The following is a 22,745-nucleotide window of genomic DNA, read 5'->3' as shown; positions in this document are numbered from 1 at the left end:
TTTCAAATATATTGATTTCAATTACAGTACAGAATACAAAGTGTACAGTGCTCACTTTATATTACTTTTATTACAAATATTTGCACTGTAAAAATGATAAACAAAAGAAACAGTATTTTTCAATTTACCTTATACAAGTACTGTGGTGTGATCTCTATCGTGCAAGTGCAACTTATAAATGTACTTTTTTTTTTAAATATACAACTGCACTCAAAAACAAAACAATGTAAAACTTCAGACCCTACAAGTTCACTCGGTCCTACTTCTTGTTCAGCCAATCACTACTACAAATAAGTTTGTTTACATTTACAGGAGATAATGCTGCCAGCTTCTGATTTACAATGTTACCTGAAAGTGAGAATATTGGTTTGCATGGCACTTTCGTAGCTGGCATTGCAAGGTATTTACGTGCCAGATATGCTAAACATTCGTATGTCTCTTCATGCTTTGGCCACCATTCCAGAGGACACACTTCAATACTGATAACACTCATTAAAAAAATAATGCGTTTATTACATTTTTGATTGGACTCCTTGGGGGAGAATAGTATGTCCCCCTGCTCTGTTTTACCTGCATTCTGCCATATATTTCATTTCATGTTATAACGATCTCGGATGATGACCCAGCACATGTTTGTTTTAAGAACACTTTCACTGCAGATTTGACAAAACGCAAAGAAGGTACCAATGTGAGATTTCGAAAGATAGCTACAGCACTCAACCTAAGGTTTAAGAATCTGAAGTGTCTTCCAAAAATCTGAGAGGGATAAGGTGTGCAACATACTTTCAGAAGCCTTAGAAGAGCAATACTCTTGAGGCAGAAACTACAGAACCCAAACCACCAAAAAAGAAAATCAACCTTCTGTTGGTGGCATTTGACTCAGATGATGAAAATGAACATGTGTCTGCACAGCTTTGGATCGTTATCAAGCAGAACCCATTATCAGCATAGATGCGTATGCTCTGGAATGGTGGTTGAAGCATGAAGGGACATATGAATCTTCAGCGCATCTGGCATGTAAATATCTTGCAATGCATGCTATGCAAACGTTTGTTCTCACTTTCAGGTGACGTAAACAAGAAGCAAGCGACATTATCTCCTGCAATGTAAACAAACTTGTTTGTCTGAACGATTGGTTGAACAAGAAGTAGGACAAAGTGGACTTGCAGGTTCTAAAATTTTACCTTATTTTTGAATTTAGTTATTTTTTTGTACCTAATTCTACATTTGCAAGTTCAACTTTAATGATAAAGAGATTGCACTACAGTACTAGTATTAGGTGAATTGAAAAATACTATCTTTTGTTTTTTGCAGGGCAAATATTTGTAATAAAAAAATATAAAGTGAGCACTGTAGACTTCCTATTCCATGTTGTAACTGAAATCAATATATTTGAAAATGTAGAAAATACCCAAAAATATTTAAATAAATGGTATTCTATTATTGTTGAACATCACAATTTTTTTAATTGCTTGACAGCCCTAGTTTTTACTGATAGAGATTTTAAGGTCTGTTAATTCTTTTTCAAGTTTCTGTACTCCCAGTCTACGTTTGACCTTTGCTTAGTTTCTAGCCTTTAAGTACAAGTTTCTTCTACACCAAATTTTGTTAACCATAATAGCTATTTCTAGAAGACCCATCATGGTATGAAGCACTAAATACAGGAAGAGTTAGATGCACAGTCAGTCTTGTCCATATAATCGATTCTATGTATTTCTTTATGTACTATCACTCTGCAAAGGATAAAATTTTTCAATCTGATCATCTCAGTGAATTGTATTTCTCTCTGAAACGAGCACACTGATATTTTATCCTTACAAAAGATTTTTGATCATCAAAAATTGGATCCCAGCCACAAAGGGACGTTTAATACAATGCAGAAAAGGTAAACTGGAAAGGAAGAAATCAGAGGGAAAAAATTGTAAATAATTCCTCTCAACATACACGAAGCAAGTCAGACAGCAACTTGTGGACAAATAATCACTGACAGCTAACCTATGGGAGCTCTAAATTCCAACATAAACACTGACGGAGTCCACATTTACCTTGTCTGGTTGCTGAGCTCTCTTACCAAGAAAAACTTTACAAGCTAGTCATCTCTACTCAATGCTCAGCCAACATATATAAAAGACTTCCCTGCCATGTTCAACAGTATTTGGGACCTCAAATCCTTACCTTGGATTTCAGAAAGTACCCATGACACATATTCCAGGCTTTATTATTTTGTGTTGGAATCCAGCTCCTTTGTACAATGGTTCTGATATCACTACAGCTGCTGTTTGACTCATACGCCTCAATACAGGCTTTAACAACAGTAAAATGAACAGGACTATACACCTGAAAATTGAAGGCAACAGAGTGACAACTGGTCTCAATTTTCTTCATAATCTTCTAAAACAGTGGTCCCCAACCTTTTTGTGGCCAGTAGCACATTCATGTTTTCAGAAGTGTGTGGTGGGCACTAAATTTTTCAAGGCTTATTTTGTATTTGTACATTCAATAATACAAAAAAAGTCATATTTAATATTACGTAATATATGAATCCAGAGAGAAGCTGGAGAGAAGCCGCGAGGACAGAACACTGGTGCCCACAGCCCCGGAGTACTGTCTCCAGCAGGCACGGGACCCCAGCTTCTCTCCCCTGCTCGGCACTAGGCGGGCCCTGAGCCTGCCGGGGACCAACAACATTGGCGCCTGAAGCCCCAGAGTTCTCTGTCCCTGGCAGGTGTGGGGCCGCGGCTTCTTTCTGGCTTAAGCCGCAGCCCCGCGCCTGCCGGGGACCAAGAACACTGGCGCCAGCAGCCCAAGTGTTCTCTGTCCCTGGCAGGTGCAGGGCCATGGCTTCTCTCCCCTGCTGGGCACTAGGCAGGCCCAGCACCTGCTGGGAACAGAGAATACCGTGCCCGCAGCCTCAGTTCTCTGTCCCTGGCAGACACAGGGCCATGGCTTCCCTCCCCTGCTAGGAACTAGGCAGGCACACAAATGCCCCGGTGGGCGCCATGGCGCCCACGAGCACCACGTTGGGGACCACTGTTCTAAAACATGCAGACTATGGAAACATGAAACAAGTGAGATATCTTTTGATCCTTCTTCACATTTAAAGCCTTTGAATGAAATGATCAGGAACAGTACTGGCACACACAGTACATAAAAATACATCGCTAGACTGACAGATCTCAAATTTTTTTTTCCAACTTTACCAACCTTTCCTATTCTCCTCACGTATGTTTTCCTATCTGCTCTTTCTAGCTTTGCCTCTGTATCTTCTCTAATACTTTCAATAGAATTATTCTCAGATAAATTTCAAATTGAGATAGCAGATTTTAAGCACATTTTTCTCCCTTTTCCTTTTCAGAAGGAGGTTGTTTTATTTTTTTTGTGTGTTTAAAAAAAAAGAGAGAGAGAGAACAACCAAATGGAAAAATACAAGAAAACTTTTCAAAAACTTCTTTCACAAATGTTTTAACAATGACCCTGGAAAAAAGTTTGAATTCTCTACTTTCCTGTAATATCCTAATTTATGTGAAAGCATTTTTCCACTTAAAAAAGGAAACATGTGCTCTTAAAAAGGTACTTGCCAAAGAAATCTCTTAGCAGGTAAAAATAAAATATAAAGAAGAAATCTGTTTCGCCTACATCTTTGATCTTTCTAACCACTTCCTTTGAAGGCATAGAATTTCAAATAAATTAAAGTGCTTGATTAGAGGAAATATTTATTTTTCTACATCAGCAATAAAAACACAGTTTGGTGTAGCGGGAAATTCTGTAACAATGCAGCCAGTTCAAGTAAATGACTGAACTAACTGTTTTCTGACAGACCACCTCCACACTGGAAATATGATGCAGAGAACCAGAAAGGAAAAATCAAAAAACAAACAAACAAACAAACCAACCTTATTTTGTTAAACTAGTGCATGGCTGATGTGGCCTTTGGCAGTTTTAGTCATAGCTGGGGTGTGATGAGGAGCTGAGAAGCATGACAATTTTATTTCACCTGCAGTGGCCCCTAGTCATATAATATCAGGGTGGGAAGAGACCTCAAGAGGTCATCTAGTCCAATCCCCTGCTCAAAGCAGGACCAATCCGCAGACAGATTTTTGCCCCAAATCCCTAAATGGCCCCCTCAAGGGCTGAACTCAATCCTGGGTTTAGCAGGCCAATGCTCAAACCACTGAGCTATCCCTTCTCCCAAGAGTCACATTAGACTCTCTTAGCTTTAAGACTTAAACTTCTTTTTATAAGGAAAACTAACCACATTTTCCTTATTTCACTTCAAAACTCCCAATACAGGGATGGTTTATCAGCTTTGACTTCTTCTATATCTTTTGATTTTTTAAAAATGTTTTTCTAGTAATATGTTGCCCAGAAACATTCATAATATTCCAGGGTTTGTTGTCACCAACTGTTATGTGAAGTGTTATGATTACTCCTTCTAATTTGCGCTGTTCCTATATTAAGGAAGTACCAGTAGTCATTTTCCAATCTATACGGATCCTGTCACTATCCTTTTTATCCCACCCCAATTTCATGCATCTCACCAGTGTACATACACTGCTGCACAAGTTTCCTTTCAGATGTATAAAATGAGACTAAGAGCACCAGAGGAGATACTTACGTAGGGTTTTCAGTTTTAGATTAACCTAGAACTCACTGAAGCAGTAAAGCGATCGGTTTTTGTAAAATATTCACTAAAAATACTTGACATTTACAATGCTTACAATGCTGAAAACAGCTTGAAGATGGCACTGGCAAGGTCTACAGATCTCCCAATCTGCCTAGGATCTCATCCCTTGAAGACGGGACTTTATAGGGAGACAATTTTAGATATAGTTCAGGGAAACTATGATCCAGCTCATTAATCTATGATTTAGCTCACTGTTGTACAATGCAGTGAAAAAATAAGACTTGATTAAACATGGATTACCATGGAATACCCTCTTACATAACCTGCAACTGTTTACTACTCTTCTTTAATCTCTTATAAAATCAATTTATAATAAAATGAATTTAGAGTTTACCATCATAGCATATTTACTAACCTTATACACTAGTCTTTTATGCAGTATTGTATCAAAAGCCTTCCTGAAGTCCATGCAGAATAAGTCTACAGCTTCACCCTTCTCAGCTCTCACTGTCACCTCCTCAAAAGAAGTTAATTAATTTGTTAAGCATTATCTCCTCTATAAATCTGTGCTAATTATCTTTGATCAGTCTGTCATTAGTTACCAGGATTTCTTCCAGTATGGAAAACAAATGTCAAGATTAGCCTGTTTTTTGTTGTTGATTTTTTTTTGAAGTGTGAACTAACATTTTTCTTTCCAGTGAAAAGATTAAAACACACAATTTTGCCCGACTTTCAGAATTATGGAGCCACAGTAACAGCTCTATAGTCAACACAAGACACTTTCAATTATAAGACCATTTTTGATGTCTCTCCCACACCACTTTTAAATTAAAAAACAACAATTTTCTGTGAAATTCCATATTGGTAATGTCCTGCCAGAAGTGATTGTTTCTGTGCAAAGCCAAAGTGGATATGACTGGCCATTTCAGAGATAATACCAGAAAGTGACTGGCATTTCATTTCCAAAAGTTAACCATTCCTGCTATTGTGTATCTCAGAAACAACCTGGCCTACAAGCTCTACAGTTAGAACTAGAGTGCTTGCGATCTAGAGTGCTTGCGATATACTGAATTACACAGAATGGACAACTGAAAGTTATTTATCACAAAAAATGAGTATGAAACAATTCTCTACTGCTTGAGTGCCACAGTCAACCCTGGCATTTTCCAGCCACAGGAATTCAGTCTCCAACTATGCTACCAATTACTCGCCATTACAAACTGAAGTGATTCTAGCTACATAAATATCACATGCATTAACAATGGTAAAAAATAAAAAACCCTTCATAAAAATTGTTATAGTTCACAATAATACAGTTTTATTTGAATGCCATAATTAACAAAATCCAAGTATTTGGAAGGGAGGAAATTTTTAATCAAGGTTTCACAACCAACTTGAACATTGCCCCAGCCTTTAAACCAGAAATCCTCCTACAACCACTCATCCTTGAGGACATAACATTCTCATATGAGCCAAAAGCCCTTTTGTTATACCACCTACCTACTGTATATGGTCCAGAGACTTACCTACAGAAAATCCTCCAGTGCATCACACACACCTTTTATGGGGCAGTTATACCAACATTTTCCCTCTTATCTGAACAGACCAGAAACTTACCCCTTCCATATACCAATCTCCTACTATGATCAATCCATCCCTCATATACAATTTAACAAAAAACAAACAAAACAAAAAAGCCACCCCATTACCATCCCATTTTGAGCTAAAGAGATTAATCATCCCTATTCACTTTTCCTGTATAGATTAGCAACACTAATATACTGCCTGTACTTGGCTGGAAAGATGACTGACTGACTAACCATCACTTCAAAACATGTATTTGGTAGGAATTTAAGATGCATCTGCAGCATCACCTTACTCATGGTGAATTTAGAATAAGTTATGTTGTTAAGGCCTGATGCTTATTGACTCACCAGAAAAACGGCCATTTGCATATGTCATTTAAGCTCAAGGTTATCAAGTAGCTCACAATGCACTTTTAATAGCAGAGTAGGTATGACATGAATTACCATTTGCACTGCAGTATATTGTATTGCTCAGAGACATTTAAGTAAGGATTAGGGAACTTTGTGCTATTCACTGAGCATACACGCAGGGTATGTCTACACTACCCGCTAGATAGTGACCAATCTATCAGGGATCGATTTATCACGTGTAGTGTAGACATGATAAATTGATCCCCGATCGCTCTCCCGTCGATTGCTGAACTCCAGCTCAGCGAGAGGCAAAAGCAAAGTCGACGAGGGAGCCATGGCAATCGACCCTGTGCCATAAGGATGCGAGGTAAGTCGAACTAAGATATGTCGACTTCAGCTACGCTATTCTCGTAATTGAAGTTGTGTATCTTAAGTCTATTCTCCCCCCCCCGTGTAGACCAGGCCACAGAGAAGGACAAGGTCTTTACCACAGAGAGTTAACAATCAAAGATGAGACTCAATGAGAGAAAAAAGAACAGAAATAAGAGCATACGTTTACACAGGCTATGTGTAGAATCAGATTTTTAATCTTTAAAAATGAATTTCAGCAAAGTTTAAATCTCTTATAACATGGGGATCTTTTAAAATATATCAAGACCTTGACTCTAATCCAGGACTTGAGAGTTTGAGGTCTACCTTGAACATATCCATTAAAGGGTAGAGTAACTTCAAAATGAAATCAGACTTCTACTGACGTCTATAACCCAAACTGACAGAATATAGCAATCTTTGTGAAAAACACACGGGCCTTTTTGTATCAGACTGCAAATCTTTTCCTCTTGCATTTGTATAGTCTTCTGGTCCTTCCCTTCCATTAAGCTATGAAGACTTGAGACAATCAGGTAAAAAAATCTACCCTGTGAGGAGACATGCTAACAGAGTAGGATTGCCAGTTGGGAAGCAGAGAGGTGCCCTAGATGCATGTGTAAAGATATGAATAGACTGCTTGTTGTGACGAGCTGCTGTCACCCCTAACAGGGCTGATATAACTAAGTGTCTCAGTCAATAAAATGGTTTGATTCACAGAACCTGAGTCTCACCTGAAATTGGTTAAAGAATTTTTGCTATCTTAAGTAATGTAGACAAGTCATTGTGAACACCATTCATTTCTGGATGGAGAAAGCATCTCCTCCTGATATCCTCTTGACTACTGCTACTCTTTTCAGAAGAACCGAAAGTACAGTTCTAAAATAGAAAAAACACCAAGATCACTGATTCCTCTTACCAGAGTGATGGACCATTAAAAAGACTACTCTGAGAGTAAAGAGTACTTATGCCTATTTGGAGAGGTTTGTGTGGAGAACACAAAGAAAAAGCCTTCAGTATTAAGCTGAGGTTCATTTTTAGAAATGGATGTTAATTTGTGGTTTTAGTCTTGAAATTGATTTATGGCTACAGGTAATATGCAGGTGAATAGATAAGTTCTCTATTTTCCAGTCTGATTTAGATTACTTGTCCTCTCAAAATGAACGGGATAAGCCCTTCCTTATTTAAAAAAGTTTAAACTTCAGCACTCACTTTGTAGGAATCTGCCAAAAAAGGAGTGACATATTACACACCTTCTGCACTATCTCCAACAGGTTGATGGAAAGGCAGATCCTGGAATGAGACTCTCCCCCTTGACATAACATGTTTCCCATGCGAGTTCACATCTATTGTAAATCTGTTCAAAGGGTGGCCTGTGAGGGGCTTCTGCCAGCAGATATTTCTCAAGAATTTAAGAATATGCTTGTGAAGGATCAGAGATCTGTTCTCCTCCTGGTGGTCCCACTTGGGCAAAAGGTTGGTTTGCAGGTATCAAGGGAAGTACCATGCCAAAGAGAATTCTGATATTGGACACGTCCCTTCTAGATAGGCTCACTTTTCTATTGGCAGTTATGGTCCTGCTTCTTCAACTGCACAAAATTGGCTGACCCTAGTTTTGGAATGGTCAACATAGACAAGAGAAAATGAAGTGTAACTGGACTACTAGATGCCTGGAGCGGGTTAAAGTCATATCCTCTTTAATTTAGGTCCCAAAAAGGAGGGGGAAAGTGTTCCCTTCACAGAGGAAAATGAAATAGTTACAAGGAGGCTCCTTGGCTGTAGGTCTAAAATGAAACAAAATGCAAGGCTGCTTCCTTCGGCCAATGGTCCAGATAGACCAAAACAAAGCAAAAAGACAATTCTCACCATGGTAACAATGTCAGTTATTTCTCCAGTTATTCCTATCCTCTAGCCAGGAGCTGATTAATGATTCTCCCAGGACAAGGGGAAACTAGAGAGGAACTCTTCCTTCCTCCTAAGAACTTTTCTCACTCCCTGCTTCTGGAAGGCTGCTTCTTTTTTATGCCCCCTTTCCACCTCAATTAAAAAGAGTCACAGCTGTCAAATCTACCTCACAGCAGTTCGAATATTCAACAGCTGCCACTTCTTCTCTTCAAGTCCGGCAACTGAGGCAGGACTGTGGAACATCTGAAGGGCAAGAGTTCTTATTTTCACATATCTGTCCTTTGACACAAGGATCACACCAGTGTGGTGTGCAGTAGGAATTAATGAGTTTTTCTGAAAATGCTTTACAAAATCCTTTCATGGAAGATGCCAGGAGATTTCTTGATTTAAAAAAGGAAGCTTTCCATAGGGTATCGAGACTCACTGATCAATTCTTCAACCTTGTCTGCTTTTGAAGTATCAAATATCTCAAACAGCTGCCCAGATGCACTGGGAAAATGGTTAAGGGATCACTGATTTAGATATCAGAACTTGTGAGCTGTTGCTAAGAAAGCCTGAATTCTTGAAGGATTGGTGAGGAATATGAATTTTATTAGAGAAGGGCAGAGGGTTTAAGATTAAATCCAGGTAGTCATTCTGAATACATTTCTAAAACAGGTCTGTTAGTAGTTCTGGTCCATACCTGACTGAAATGGCAAAATTTGCCATTAAGCAATAAGGCCTTGGACAGAATCTATATTGTTTCCATAATCAACAACAAAATCTTACTTTACCCTTCCTGATGCAAAAATACTCTTAAACAAGGACAATCACACCCCACTGTTCCCATAAGAATTGCTAATTACAAAGCTTTATGACACAGTTAATGTATTTATGGATACAAATGCGCTATACTCAATCTTAACTTGCAAAACAAAAGTTAAGGCTTGTCTATGCAGTGGGGTAATGTGCTTTATGGGGGTATGAATGCTAAAGAGCATTAACATGCTGTATATTAACTGGCCCACGTAGACTCTGACACATTTGAACATATTGCTGTCAGAAACAGTACTACATTAAAGCACACTAGCAAACCATTAGTGCACATCAGCAAGGTTTATACGGACCAATTAATTCACAATATGTTAGGGGAATTTAGAAATCACACCCATATAGAGCACATTACCCCCACTGTGTAGACAAGCACTCAGTGCGGTTTCGAAGGATCAGTTAGTAGTGAAGACGTGTAAAAAACCAGTGATCTGTAGTCCAAATGTACTATACTCCAAAAATACAATGGGCTTTCCAAATATTTGATGTCTGCAGCCATATGCTATGGACTTCTTAAAGCCCTTACAAAACTGAAAATTTACTTAATCTAAATTCGGGAAAAACAAACTAAAAAGAGCACATATGACAAAGTAGAAATAAGGAAGGGTGGAAGATGGAAAACTAGCAGTCATTTAGGGGAAGCCTAAAGCTTGTTTGAGTAACCTTCACATTGTATTTCCATACCTTACAATGTCTTTTTGGAAGTAAAAACTATATCTGGGATTTCTAGGCTTTCCAAAGTTTTGTTTTTGTTTATGTGAACTGCAAAAATATAGAGACACTTTCCAAAAATGTTATCTGCTCAGCTCCAGTTCAATGCAGATTTTTGCTAAGGTAATAATACTAACGTAGTGTTTTACATTTTTAAAGCACTGTACAAACACTGCAGCCTCCAGGTGAAGTAGGAAAAATGTCCTGATTTATAGGAGGAGAACACAAAATACAGAGGGGTTAAGTGACTTATCCAATATCACACAGATCAGATCAATAAACAGAACCCATGTCTCCAAACCCTAGTACTATACCTAATCCGATAGAATCCAATGTTACCCAGTGTCATTCTTCCAAAGGAAACTTTTCACCCTCACAAATACAAGAGAATGGCCAATAATCTTTATCACCAAGGCCTGTGTACTCCGTGGTAGCATCAGGTAAACTCAAATTGTGAGGTTTTAGACATTTTCTTATTTAATTCAATAACAAAACTAGTAAAGTATAGCTGGACTCCGATTTTGTGAAATTAAATTCACTAGCCCATGTAAAGTCATTTGTAAACTAACTGGGATGTCAATATTCTGTGAAGAAAAGTGAATACGACAGCAGTGGTTAATTGTACATATTTCTAATCCCCAGCATGGGAGTTCATCTATGACAAGGTAAGTATAGGTGTAACAAAATTATAATTAAGGTGTCTCATTTTCTATGTTTATTAATTTCATTTTGGGGGGTTGATTTATTTTTTTTAGCATTTTTTGAGTTTTATGTAGATGTCCAAAAATCAGGGTTGATTGGGGTTTCCTCCTTGTATATACCGCATACATTCCTCATTACAGTAGTATATACTGTACTGTAATCAGTTAAAATCTAAATTCAGACACCCTAATTATGAGTCATTTTGGAGAATTACTACATAATCCTACACAGAATCAACCTACCTAACTCATGAACTAAAGCAGAACCCAATTTGAACTGGAAGCAGAACCCAATTTGAACTGGAACTGTCAAGACACACAAAAATGTGTGTTCTGAAATCTTGGGCAAGTTTCTCTTGCTAAGACGGAGTACTGAAAAGGAAGTATATTTCAAGAACATATCTATGGTAAAAATACTTCTTATAAACTGTCTTCACACACTTTTTAGAGATAAATCAGACCGCATAAGATTTTGGAAGTGGGTTTTCCTACAGAACTGCAGTAATACTTACACAGATTTAGTTCTAAACTGTGTTGAAAAACCTCACCTGCTTTCTTCGTGCCAGCTCCTCCTCTTCTCGTCGTTTCCTCTCTTCCTCTTGTTGCCTCCTAAGTAGCTCCTCCTGTTGTCTTCGAAGTTCCTCCTGTCTTTTTCTCTCTTCCTCTTCTCGTTTGACCCTCATTTCCATTTCTCTCCTTTCCTGCTCTAGCTACAATTATATAAAATTACAATTAGATACAAGACTAGAGCAGGTAAAGTACTCCTACACCATTCTTTGCAGTGATTCCTGCTGAGACTACAGTATCTTAAAAGATGGCAGATCAACACCATTCTTTGTTGGTGATTCCACCTGGGAATCACCTGGGCAGATCTGAGTTGCTCCTATAGACTACATTCCTATAAAACATTCTTTACAGTGATTTCTTGGAGGTCTACCACAATGTTTTTTCTCCAAATCAGTTCTCCTATGCCACTCCTTAAAACTATCTGAATTAAGAGGCTACGCAGAGTTGCTATGAGGTTATCCCCAAATAGTACATCCTATACCATTTTGTACCATGACTCATACAAGGTACTAGAATATCTGTGAATGGCCCCAACAATTAGCACTCACTATTCCCTAAACTGATTTGTGCAAAAAAGAGGTTGGGATTAAGAGCATCACTGAGGTCTGACAGTTACCGCTCCTAACCACTTCTGACAGCAAAGTGGGAAGTTTAATTTGAATGTTTAGGTTTGACCCAACATTCAAAATAATCCCATTCTAAGACCCCAGAGAGATGTCTGGGAAAGTTTTATTCACAAGTATAAAAATATAACTATTAGTTTAGAACATCAACAGGATCCTTCTACAGTGTAACTCATTTTTTCCAGGTTGCATGATAGTCTCTGACCTTTACAGCTTTGGCCTTCTCAAGCTGCTGAAGTTGTTCGAGAGCAGGTTCCTGAGCTGCAGCATCAATGGGGAGATCCCAGACACTGCTTCCTTCCCAGACTGGAAAGAAAAGAAAAGAAAAGAGCATGCAGACGATAGGATAATTAATATTCACAAGCAATAGTAAGCACACTAGCAGAACCCAACTATTGAGGGAAGTCACGTGTATTCTGATTATTACACTGAACACATAATGGCATGCTGCACTCTTATAATTATGTTCAGTAAGAGGCCATACTTCCTTACGACCTCAGGAGCAAGGCCTGATCACACCAACACTTTCCTGGGAGGCACAGGAGCACCAAGGTGAGGGGTCTAGGCTGGGCTTTACCACCAAATCCTGGACAAAATTAAGTTTGCTACACTTTTACATCTCTTTGGCTGAAGATCTCTGGTGATGATGCACAGCTTTATTACCTTGCCCCCCTTAGCCATTCAAAATGGAATTTATCCTCAAGCATGAGATGAGTTGAAGACCTGTTTTTCATTTCTAATGGAAGCTGACATACCCAAACACTGATCTCTCTCACCGCCGGCAAGTGTCAAAAAGAGATGCAGCAGTTTAAAAGAAAGGCTCTGGTTCTGGACCTAGGGACTTTACTAGAAGTAGTCTCTTACCTGTGGGCTGTGAGGCTGTTGACTGAAGCTCCCAAACTGAGCTAGCATCCGACACTGACACAGACCTTGTTACAGATGGCATCAGGTTCTGTTCAGATATTCTGTAATACAAACAAGAAGATTTGACATGCCACTTCCAAAGACAGGTCTACTCTGAACACACAGTGGAAATTTTTAGTTCAGTAACATGTCACTGCATTTTCCTTCATTCCCCTCCCTACAAGCCTTTAAGACAAAAACGTGATGCTGACAGTACTATGCAGAAAGTTCTCTCCTGTCTGAAGATTGTTCAGTCAAGTGCTGGGTTAATCTCCCAATATGATACTACAAGCAGTAGGTCACAGGCTACCATTTTCAACGGCATCTGAAATTATAAAATTGACCTGCCTCTGCTAGTTGAACTCCAGCACATTGTGTGTCCTCATAACAGTGTTTTACCAATGCTGATCAAGACTTTGGTGACAATTTCCCCCATAACAGTGCCAAGCCAGGACTTCAACTGGAAGAGTCTTCTCATTTTCCTAAGTCTTCTCCCAAACAGAAGCCATGGCAAAAAAAAGTATTCAACATCAATCAGCTTCCGTATAGTTCACACCCACACTGCCTGGAAAAAAGTTTAACGCACAACCCTAGATATGACCAAGAAATTCTGAAACAGACACACGTAGGCAATAGAAGAATATCACACTAACAACCACAGTCTAAGTTGGAGTGTAATCAGTTGAGATCTGAACACTCACCTCATCTTCAGGGCCTGGAACTGCTGTAAGAGGAGAGCCAGTTGCTGCTGCTGCTGGGATGAGAGGGCTGCTTTTTGCTGCTGTGCCAACACCTGTGCATACTGTTGTCTTCAAAAGAGAAGCAGAGTCTCAATGGAATTTACTCACTGTATCTAACTATGCAACATCCTGTTTGTGGAAGTCCCACATTATCCTCAGTGTCCATCCAGTCTAATCCCCACTAATCCAATAAACCAATCTATATGTACTCAAACTGAATCCTGAAGGACACCACAAAATGAGATCTGAGAAGAGTTAGGGTATTAAAAAAAGACCACAGTAAACTGGCCTATGTGGGCAGAACAAAATTTCGTCCCTCTCACTTTCAACCATGCAATCTAACTATTCCTTTCCAATTCTATACTTTGTACCATTTCTAACTCCTTCTGCACTTCGCTTTCCCCAAAATTGATATAGATATAATTCACATGCTAACCCTACTTTTGTAATTGTCCAGCTAGCTGTAAAATATCTAGTCATGTCCACATTCCCATTACAATCACAAACCTCTTGACATTAGCAATCCTATATTAACAACCATCATTCAAAGATCATGAAAATGGCATACATCTTCAGCACAATCAAAAAAGCTATCAGATCTCTAATTGCTTTCTTTACTCTAGCCTCCTCCCATACAAGTTGTTAGAAATGGGCCAGACCCCAGGGACTCCAATTCCCATCTCACTGGGCAAAAATTGATATCAAGCTACAGTCTTCAATAGTTCCTCGCATCTCTAAGAAACAACGAGTCAACAGAAAAAAAGAGTGCTCTGCATGGGGTTTTCTATGTGCCTCACAACACCGAAGATGTTCTGTCCTACCCGACACCAAATCTCCAAAACACAATTTGCAAGGAGGGTCAGGATTCATTTTGACCAAGCAAGTTGCTATATTATAGAGAGAAGGCGCAAGTGAGTGAGCAAACATATATCACCAGAGTAATTATGTACTGCTTCAAGAATAAGACGACATCATAAAGTATGCCTGAGGTAGCTAGCTCTAGGTTGTAAGGCCACTGCTGTTGAAGTTGCAGCATTCCCAGCCCTACTGCCCAGGGAAACAATATCCAGAAGCTGAACCCAGCTTATTAAAACTGCAGAGCAGAACACAGCCACTAGCAGATCTCAGACTGGTGAGCTTACTGTATCAAAAACTGCTGGTACTGGAGGTGCTGCATTTGGTACAGTGCCGTAAGTTCTTGTTGTCTAGTTAGTCGCTCCTGGTCCATCTCGCCCTGTGTTTGAGAATAAGCCACTATTAACTATGGGAATATTTATAACTTCTAATATTGCTCTCAACAGGTGACAGAAAGGACAAATGGTACACCCATCAGTATGTAAAGATCAGAATGTATTTTGATCAAAATTTCTGACCATGCAAAAAATTGTGCAGTAGTTGAAAAGACAGAGATGCACAGCTTTTATCAAACATCAGGACTAAGCTCTAATTCCTCCATATAACAAAACATGTAAGTATTTGCTTAAAATTAAGTGAAAGCAGTGATCCCTCTCTTCTCCTTCAACAACTGGTGTTTTCCAGACGATTCCAAACTTGATGCTGAGAGCACATGAACTTCCAAGATCAAGGATTTATGACAGTACTCAGGAGAATAACATTTCTCATTTTAAAAAAAATCATTGTTTGACTTATGATGATTGTCTAGTGCTTACCAGATGTGGAGGTGGTGCTGGACCTGGAGTGAAGGGAACCCTGCCCCACATTTTCATGATGTCTCCAAGTGGCTGGAAATTCTCATCGCATGCTCTCTTTACTAACAGGGACATAGTGAAATACCCAGCCTGGAACCACTCTGCCATCTCCTGGTTACTGAAGGGACCTGCAACACCACCAACCAATACATGAAGACACAAAAGTTAAGTTCAGTGTATAGGGAACCAAGAGCATGGAACTCTTAAAATAGATACAATATCTAAATGTCAGTGGCTCCTGAATTCCAAGTCCGCCTTGCTCTACTGTTCTGAATGACTTATGGGACTGCACATTTATTCCAGATCCTAGATCTGTTCCTTCAAATAACAGAGTTAATTCAGCACTTCTGACAATAAAAGGTAACGTGTATGATTTATATGGTATAACTTGTACCCCATTTTTCTGTATAATTTACACAGTTTGGGATAATATTTTAGTAGCAGCAAGGTGGAGGAAAGGGAAAATGGCTTACCTTGTAATTCTGCTTCTCTGAAGATATTTTGTAAGATTCTTGCTCCTGGGTTTTAGCTTCTTAGCAGAAGACTGTCAGAATTCCCTCAGATCTGAAGACTATTTCATTTTTGAAAGTAATGGTGTAAAGAGGCAGGACCCCACCCACTGGAAGCGGTACTTCCCCCCACCCCCACACTCAGTATAAATGCTATCCACTGACCATTCCAGTCACTTCTTTCAAATGCAATGGAGACAAACCCTCATAAAACCATTAAAGACAGCCAATGTCAGATCAAAAATATGCAGAGAAATACACCTGAAAAAAGGTAACCTCCAACGTGAGGAGAAAACAGATGGTTAGTAAGAATCCTGTAAGAGGATGTCTTCAGAGAAGCAGAACAACAAACGAAATAATCTTCCCCTCTGTGAAGGATTCTCTCTCCTGTAGAGAAATCCCAAAAGAAACACACCTGCAAAGCTGGACAGTGTTCTTTTTTAGAGGCCAAATCCAAACAACAATGAATTATACTCAGTGGTCCAGCTCTTCACCAGATTCCAATAGCCAATATGGCACAGCCTCCCACAGGAGCTCTTTTTCCAACTTCAGTCAAGGAGGAACTTCCAATCATTGAGAGGGCAACATGTACTTATGGCAGTGGGTGGCAAGCAACATTCAAGCAAGGGCCTGAGTTGCACTCCGCTCCACTATCATGGATCTCATCGGTTTAAACACCTTTAGAAACAAGGGAACTCCTCCCATTTTGAGCTCAGACCCAGGAATGAGAACTGTGCGCAGTTGGCATATTTAGAGAATATATTCACTCTTTGCTTAGAGTACAAGCTCTTTGGGTCAGGGACTGATATTTCGTTGTACGTACAGTGTCAAGCACAAATTAAGACTGATGCCTCTAAGCTCTACCATATGAGCAAATGTAAAGGAAAAAATATTAATAAGCTCACCCAGGAAATTCCTTCCCTATACCCTTTATGTCCAGAAACTTCAGAGGTGTTTCCTATCGCCCCTAGAAGCTTGAAAGCAAGCAATACCTCTGATGCTGGCACAGACCACTCTTAGAAAAATCTACCCAAAGTAGATAGTTTGCAAAACTGCACACAATAAATTAGGTTAGCTACTTAGGCATTTGACCCTCTCTAGACCTTTGCATACTAATGGCCTGTACAGTAAGATGTTCATAAGAGTGAGTGGGATCCCTGGAAGGGAGTATTAACTGAAGAACTCTGTACAGATTGCAAGCCTCTGAGACATGACCAGTTACTGAGATGCCTTTGGTATAACTATTGACAAAGGCTGCAGTGGCACAGAATGGGACAAAGTTAGAAAGGGAATAGAAATCTTTAGTGACCTGGTTGATACGGGCCCACTAGAGAGTTAGCCCAAACAATACTAGCATGTCCTGGAGTTGCATTAAGAAGCTTACTATTGATCAAGATGTAGCTGACTTTTGAATAAGTCAGTAATTTTCAGTTGCATGTCATTGGAAATTAAGACATGATCTTTGGCTGTGTCCAGAGTTACTTTCAGGTGTTGAGCCTTCAGTATTAGAAACAGGTGGCTGTTCTCCACATTGACCAGAAACTAGGGATGTAAAATGTTAACCAACAAGCAGTCTTATTGGTAATGTATTCGGTTAACGTTTAAACTCCACTGTCTGCCAGCACCCAGAGTCCAGGCAGCCAGGACCCTGTGTAAAACAAGGGTGTGCTGCAGCACACATACACACCCATACCACTAGTTTCCTGCCTATGTTGTGAACTCCTTAATGGTTGAACATTTAACTGGTACAATATTAATAGTTTAAACTTTTACTTTAAAAAACAAACAAATGCTATCTAGATCCCTACCAGAAACCTATGCTATTGCAGGAAGATTATGGTGTCTTAGTGCCCTGTATGAACCGTTTTCCTCACGAGATCTCTGATACATAGGTGCCCTACAATAGTCAAATGCCTATTTCCGACTCCCATGGGAGTGCCCCCCAGCCTCATTCTTATTTTAGTAAAGACTCTGGGACTTGAAGCATAGCATGAGAGAACAGAAATGCAGGTAAATTGGATGACTCTCCCAATTGGGTTATGTGCTGGTGTGTTAAATTTAAAATCTACTGATATCAGTAAGTTTCTTACATAGATTTCTTCTACTATGAACTTCTTTTTCCACCTCAAGTATGTTGATCAATTTAGATCAAGTGCAGCTCTCACATCCCCATTTATCTTTTGGGAAATGAAGTACTTACACAGTACTTCTTGCTTAATGGCATTGTTTCTACATCTTCAATACACAGATGATGGGAGATATCTTAACTTTCAGGAGTTTGTCTGGGGACAGTGATGTCAGGAAATCTCTTTTGTGTGTCACAGCAAGTCTATTGAGTATTTTCCAATATTGACAGCTAAACATGCAAGCGTCTATAGATTTTTAGTCCCATGGTATCAGGAGGTCTGATTAGCTACTGATATGTAAGAGAACAAATCTTAAATTATCTTAACCTAAACTTATAGAAGAGTCTAATGAGTCATAAGGCAATCTACAGGGCATGGGATGTACTGGGTAAAGGGACAGCTCTTCTAAATCTCTCTCACTAGATCTGTGAAATCCCTGCACCAATGGTTGTTCTCCCTACACAGTAGCACAGCTCTATTTTAGTACATTTTGGGGACTGAATAAATTTGTTGTGAACGTCTCTTAACAGTTCTGTGACACAAAAGAGGAAGTGGAAAGGGCACAGACCTACCCTGAATTTCTCCTTGAGGATCCTTGTAGTACCACTTCTGCATGGCTTCATGGAGTAATGGCATGGAGGAACCCTTTGCTCTGTGCTCTTGAAGTTTTGCTGCTAGTCTCTCATCATCCAGTGCACTGTCCTGCAGATATGCCACCATCTTCTCTGCCTGCTGCAGTAGAGAGCAAGAGACATGCTAGAAAACACTGTAATACTACAATTAGTGCGCACACATGATGGCATAAGATGAAACTAACCAAATAGCCTGGTGTCCATCACAAACTTCAGGACTAGAAAGCTCAAACCCCATATTTGGTGGGCTACAAAGGGGATAACAGATTGAAGACCTGCACCTTTAATAATGTACTCCACACCTCTACAATAACTCTATGCAAGTCTCTCCAATGGCTTTAGAAACAGTAAAGTGTCTCTCAGTAACCCTGAGAGCTAGATATTGTGCGCATTTTATATATGGATAAGCTGATCAAAGAGATATTAAAGGGATTTGCCCAATGGGTCTCCTACAACCAATGACAGAGTCAGGAACAGAACACAGAAATGGATATACTAGAATGGAAGAAGTCTCATCTACTGCTAATCACTAGACTAGACTCTGATCCCTTTTATTCAGCTGTTACAGAATGCCGGTTACACATGACAAGCAAAACATGCCTATCTGAAACTCTTTCTTACATGATTTCTAAAATACTCCATCACATGATCTGGGCATACAGAAAGTCTACTTGTTACTTGAAGGCTATGAAACTTTGGTTAATTCATGATATATTACTGAACAGAATCTCTAGTAACAGATTATACTGGTGAGAGAGGGTTACTGATTGCCAGATTTATGACTCGACTTATGACATTTGCTAAAGGAATAAATTGTTACCTGAACTCCACTGGAAGCAAACAGTGCCAGAGGGAACCTCCAATATTAAGAAACTGAACTACATGCTTTGATTTTTTTCTCAACATAGTGACTATAGCACATAAGTAGCCTGAGTATGAAAGGACTTGAAAAACTATTGCCCACAAAGGCCTTTACAAGTTACATTGCTCTGTTTTTTTAATTTATAGTTCCATCAGAAATGGCTCATTCATTCAATGTTTTTCCATTGCCTGATATTCTGTAAAGAGAGGAGGAATTTAAAAAAATTAGAGAAATTCTACCTGCTCTAAGTGTTTGAGACCCTCTTCATCGTCTGGATCAGCAGAAATGTTGCCCATGCCTGGAGCAGCTGAGACTGATGTCTGAAGTGGCTTTAGAGCAGGATTTGTATTGGAAAGAGGAGGAGAAAGATGAACAGGAGAAACTGTAGCTGGAGAGATCTGTGGCAAAGGTTGAACAGCAGGAGTCAGATCTAGAGAAAGAATTAAAAGTGAGCCATGAAATTCCTCTGACACAAACAACATACATACAGATCATAGGAAAATGGCTCTTACAAAGTTAAACGTTTGAGAAAGATAACACACAGTAACCTGCAAGCACTAGAATAAAGCTCTCCCAGTCAATTTAATAAAAATTGAAAGTGCTTTCAACAAACCTTATGAGACCAGCTGATTAACTCAGCAAGTTTTCTGCCTCAAATACCCACCTTTGTCATTTCTCTGAAGATATAATCTAACCACTACACCCTCCCAGGGATACCACCAAATGTCATATGTATCTCAGTCTATTACCTTCTCCTCTACTGGGCACTTTGGATGGCAGAGTGTTCGCCGTTTGATTCTCTTTATCTTCCATTTTTTCTGTTCGTTCTGGGACACACTCTTCCTTCCGCTCAAATAGACTGGCCTGTAGTGGTTCTTGTGGCTGGAGTTTTGGTGGAGTACCTGACCGGATAGACGGCGAAGATGCTCTGACTGCTTCTTCTGCTGCCTCTAACATTTGAAGGTTTTGGTTTAATTTAGGAGGTTAAAATTTAAGAATGCAGTGTATTATGGATACCTAAGAAATCATTCTTACCTGCAGTTGTTGTATCTCTTTTATCCCCCTCCCTCTTGGTTGTCTTTTCAAGCTCTTTGGCTTCTTCACCATGACCCCCTTCAGGATCAGAAGGTTCCTCACCTTCCACTGGTCGGAAATCCATTTCCTGTTCCTCAGGGATTGACTCCTTCTGAACCTTCTATAGACACAAACACAAATAACTTTACAGACTACTTGCCACAACAGGAAATCTATTCACATCATATATAGGATGCAAGGAAGGTTCTCACCTTTAATGAGAGAAAAGCCCCAGATGAGTCAAATGTTCCCATTTCTTCTTCTGCATCTTCCAAGCACCATTCAGGGAGACTGTCCCTGTCATCTTCCATACTGCCACTGCCGCACCGCACTCGTCGGTAACCCCGCTCATCATCCCGGTCTCGGAAATCAAATTCAAACCTTCGCCGTCTCTCCATAGGTTCTCGCCAGCCTGCAGAACGAGGACCGTCTAAAGGAGGGGGAAAGTAACTTTACAAGACAGTCTCACAAGACAAACTTATTTGGAAGGATGATGGGGTAGGGAAAAAAAGAGGACAAATTGTGACAAAAATTCAGACCACCACTACAGGGTACAATCCATCTGTCAATGGGCATTTTAAAGAAAAAATAGCTGGAGTTCTTAGAGTATTTCGCTTTATAAAGCCCCATATCTGAAGTTACTGTTAAAAAAAAAAACAGTTAGCCTAAAAGGAGTTGCATGTCATGAAACGTAGCCGAAGCACCAAAATGAGAACTACAAAATTAGGCATGATTTTATTCAGTAGGATAACTACACTAGCTATCAGTGACTGATATATTTAAGGATGGAATGAAGAATGCTTCCTTTGCTTTGCTCTCCTCCCACCCCCCAACCACCATGGGGTATGTCAGTTTTTGAGTCATGGGATCGTGAAACCTGGCATGCAAGTCTGTGGGATGAGGGGAGGATGAAATAAAGTTTACTTCTGAACATACTCAGAGGGCATTTTGCTAAAATCTAGCAAAGACCCCTCCGCCTTTGTCACATTCCTTCGCGCCATGTACTTTGACTAGAACCTCACAGCAGCTGTTGCCTGGAATAAATTCAGTTGGGGAAATAAGCTGGAAAACTCAGTCCCCCCAACTGCATTCACCTCAATGAGGTATAAATTTTTAAATTTGCCCAATTAAGGGCTAACACTATTAGGCAAAATCTATTTTTCTTTATTTTCAATTTACAAATCCAGGAAATTTAATGTAAACAATAGTCAGTGAAAATTAAGGTGGAGCTGTTAAAATTACATTTTAACAAGGAAATGCAAAGGGTGAGGCTCCAATATCGTCTCAGTCACATTGCATATATATTTTCTATTTCTATTTTTCTGGTTAGATATATAGCTTAATATGCTCTGTTTATGTCTTTAAAACATATATTAGATGGGTTGTACAATATAGCCAATTAATATTTTGACGCAACCTTTACAGTACTGATATGCAAAAGTCTGTTCTTTCTATTTTATTTCTGATTCTGATTTAAAGTAAAAGTTTGTAAAGAATTTAGAGCCTGTTCCCTCAGAACTTTTCATTCTGGATTAAAATCTCTAGAAATGCTTAAGCAAAAATGTAGATTCAATAAGTATGGATTAATGGGGTAAATATATTTCAGAGAACTCAGGTAACAGATATTTTTCTCTTTAATAAATACATTTCTTTGGCAGATTCTTTCTGATGGAAAGTAGCAAGTCCTAACACTCTTGATGAGGCCTAAAACATACAGGTAACTGTAAAGGAACCATAAAAAAGTTTTTCTAAATGGTAAACTAAGAAAATGCACAGATTATAAGAGGTAGCATGTTTTGTGTTGAATTCTTGCATTATTTGTGAACAGTTGTACAGAATTTAAAGCAAAACATTCCAACATCCTGATAAGATTAAGGAAATTTCCAAAAATTGAAAAAGTCTCTGTAAAATGATGAGGAATGAAAACCTGTGTGAAACAACTAAAT

General features: G+C 39.2%; 1 protein-coding gene across 10 annotated transcripts in view; it reads right to left on the bottom strand.

Annotated features, from left to right (window-relative positions):
• GIGYF2 (GRB10 interacting GYF protein 2) overlaps positions 1-22,745 on the bottom strand; it is a 155,843-nt gene that overhangs the window by 28,366 nt on the left and 104,732 nt on the right. For all 10 annotated transcript variants that reach the window (XR_007775958.1, XM_050965306.1, XM_050965308.1 and 7 more), the window contains 11 exons: positions 21,012-21,229; positions 20,761-20,920; positions 20,475-20,675; positions 19,965-20,155; positions 18,804-18,963; positions 15,558-15,724; positions 15,030-15,121; positions 13,849-13,956; positions 13,109-13,209; positions 12,450-12,550; positions 11,603-11,764 (listed from right to left, as the gene is read on the bottom strand). Coding sequence is in view for 9 of the 10 variants with exons in the window: in XM_050965306.1 (XP_050821263.1) it covers positions 11,603-11,764; positions 12,450-12,550; positions 13,109-13,209; positions 13,849-13,956; positions 15,030-15,121; positions 15,558-15,724; positions 18,804-18,963; positions 19,965-20,155; positions 20,475-20,675; positions 20,761-20,920; positions 21,012-21,229 (1,661 nt within the window). In the remaining variant the exon portion in view is untranslated. The remainder of the gene's footprint in view (positions 1-11,602; positions 11,765-12,449; positions 12,551-13,108; positions 13,210-13,848; positions 13,957-15,029; positions 15,122-15,557; positions 15,725-18,803; positions 18,964-19,964; positions 20,156-20,474; positions 20,676-20,760; positions 20,921-21,011; positions 21,230-22,745) is intronic.

This window comes from Gopherus flavomarginatus, chromosome 8 (genome assembly GCF_025201925.1).
Source record: "Gopherus flavomarginatus isolate rGopFla2 chromosome 8, rGopFla2.mat.asm, whole genome shotgun sequence".
NCBI classification, from domain to species: Eukaryota; Metazoa; Chordata; order Testudines; family Testudinidae; genus Gopherus; species Gopherus flavomarginatus.
The sequence above is the reverse complement of the archived record's forward strand: the minus strand, read 5'-3'. Positions and strand labels throughout refer to the sequence as shown.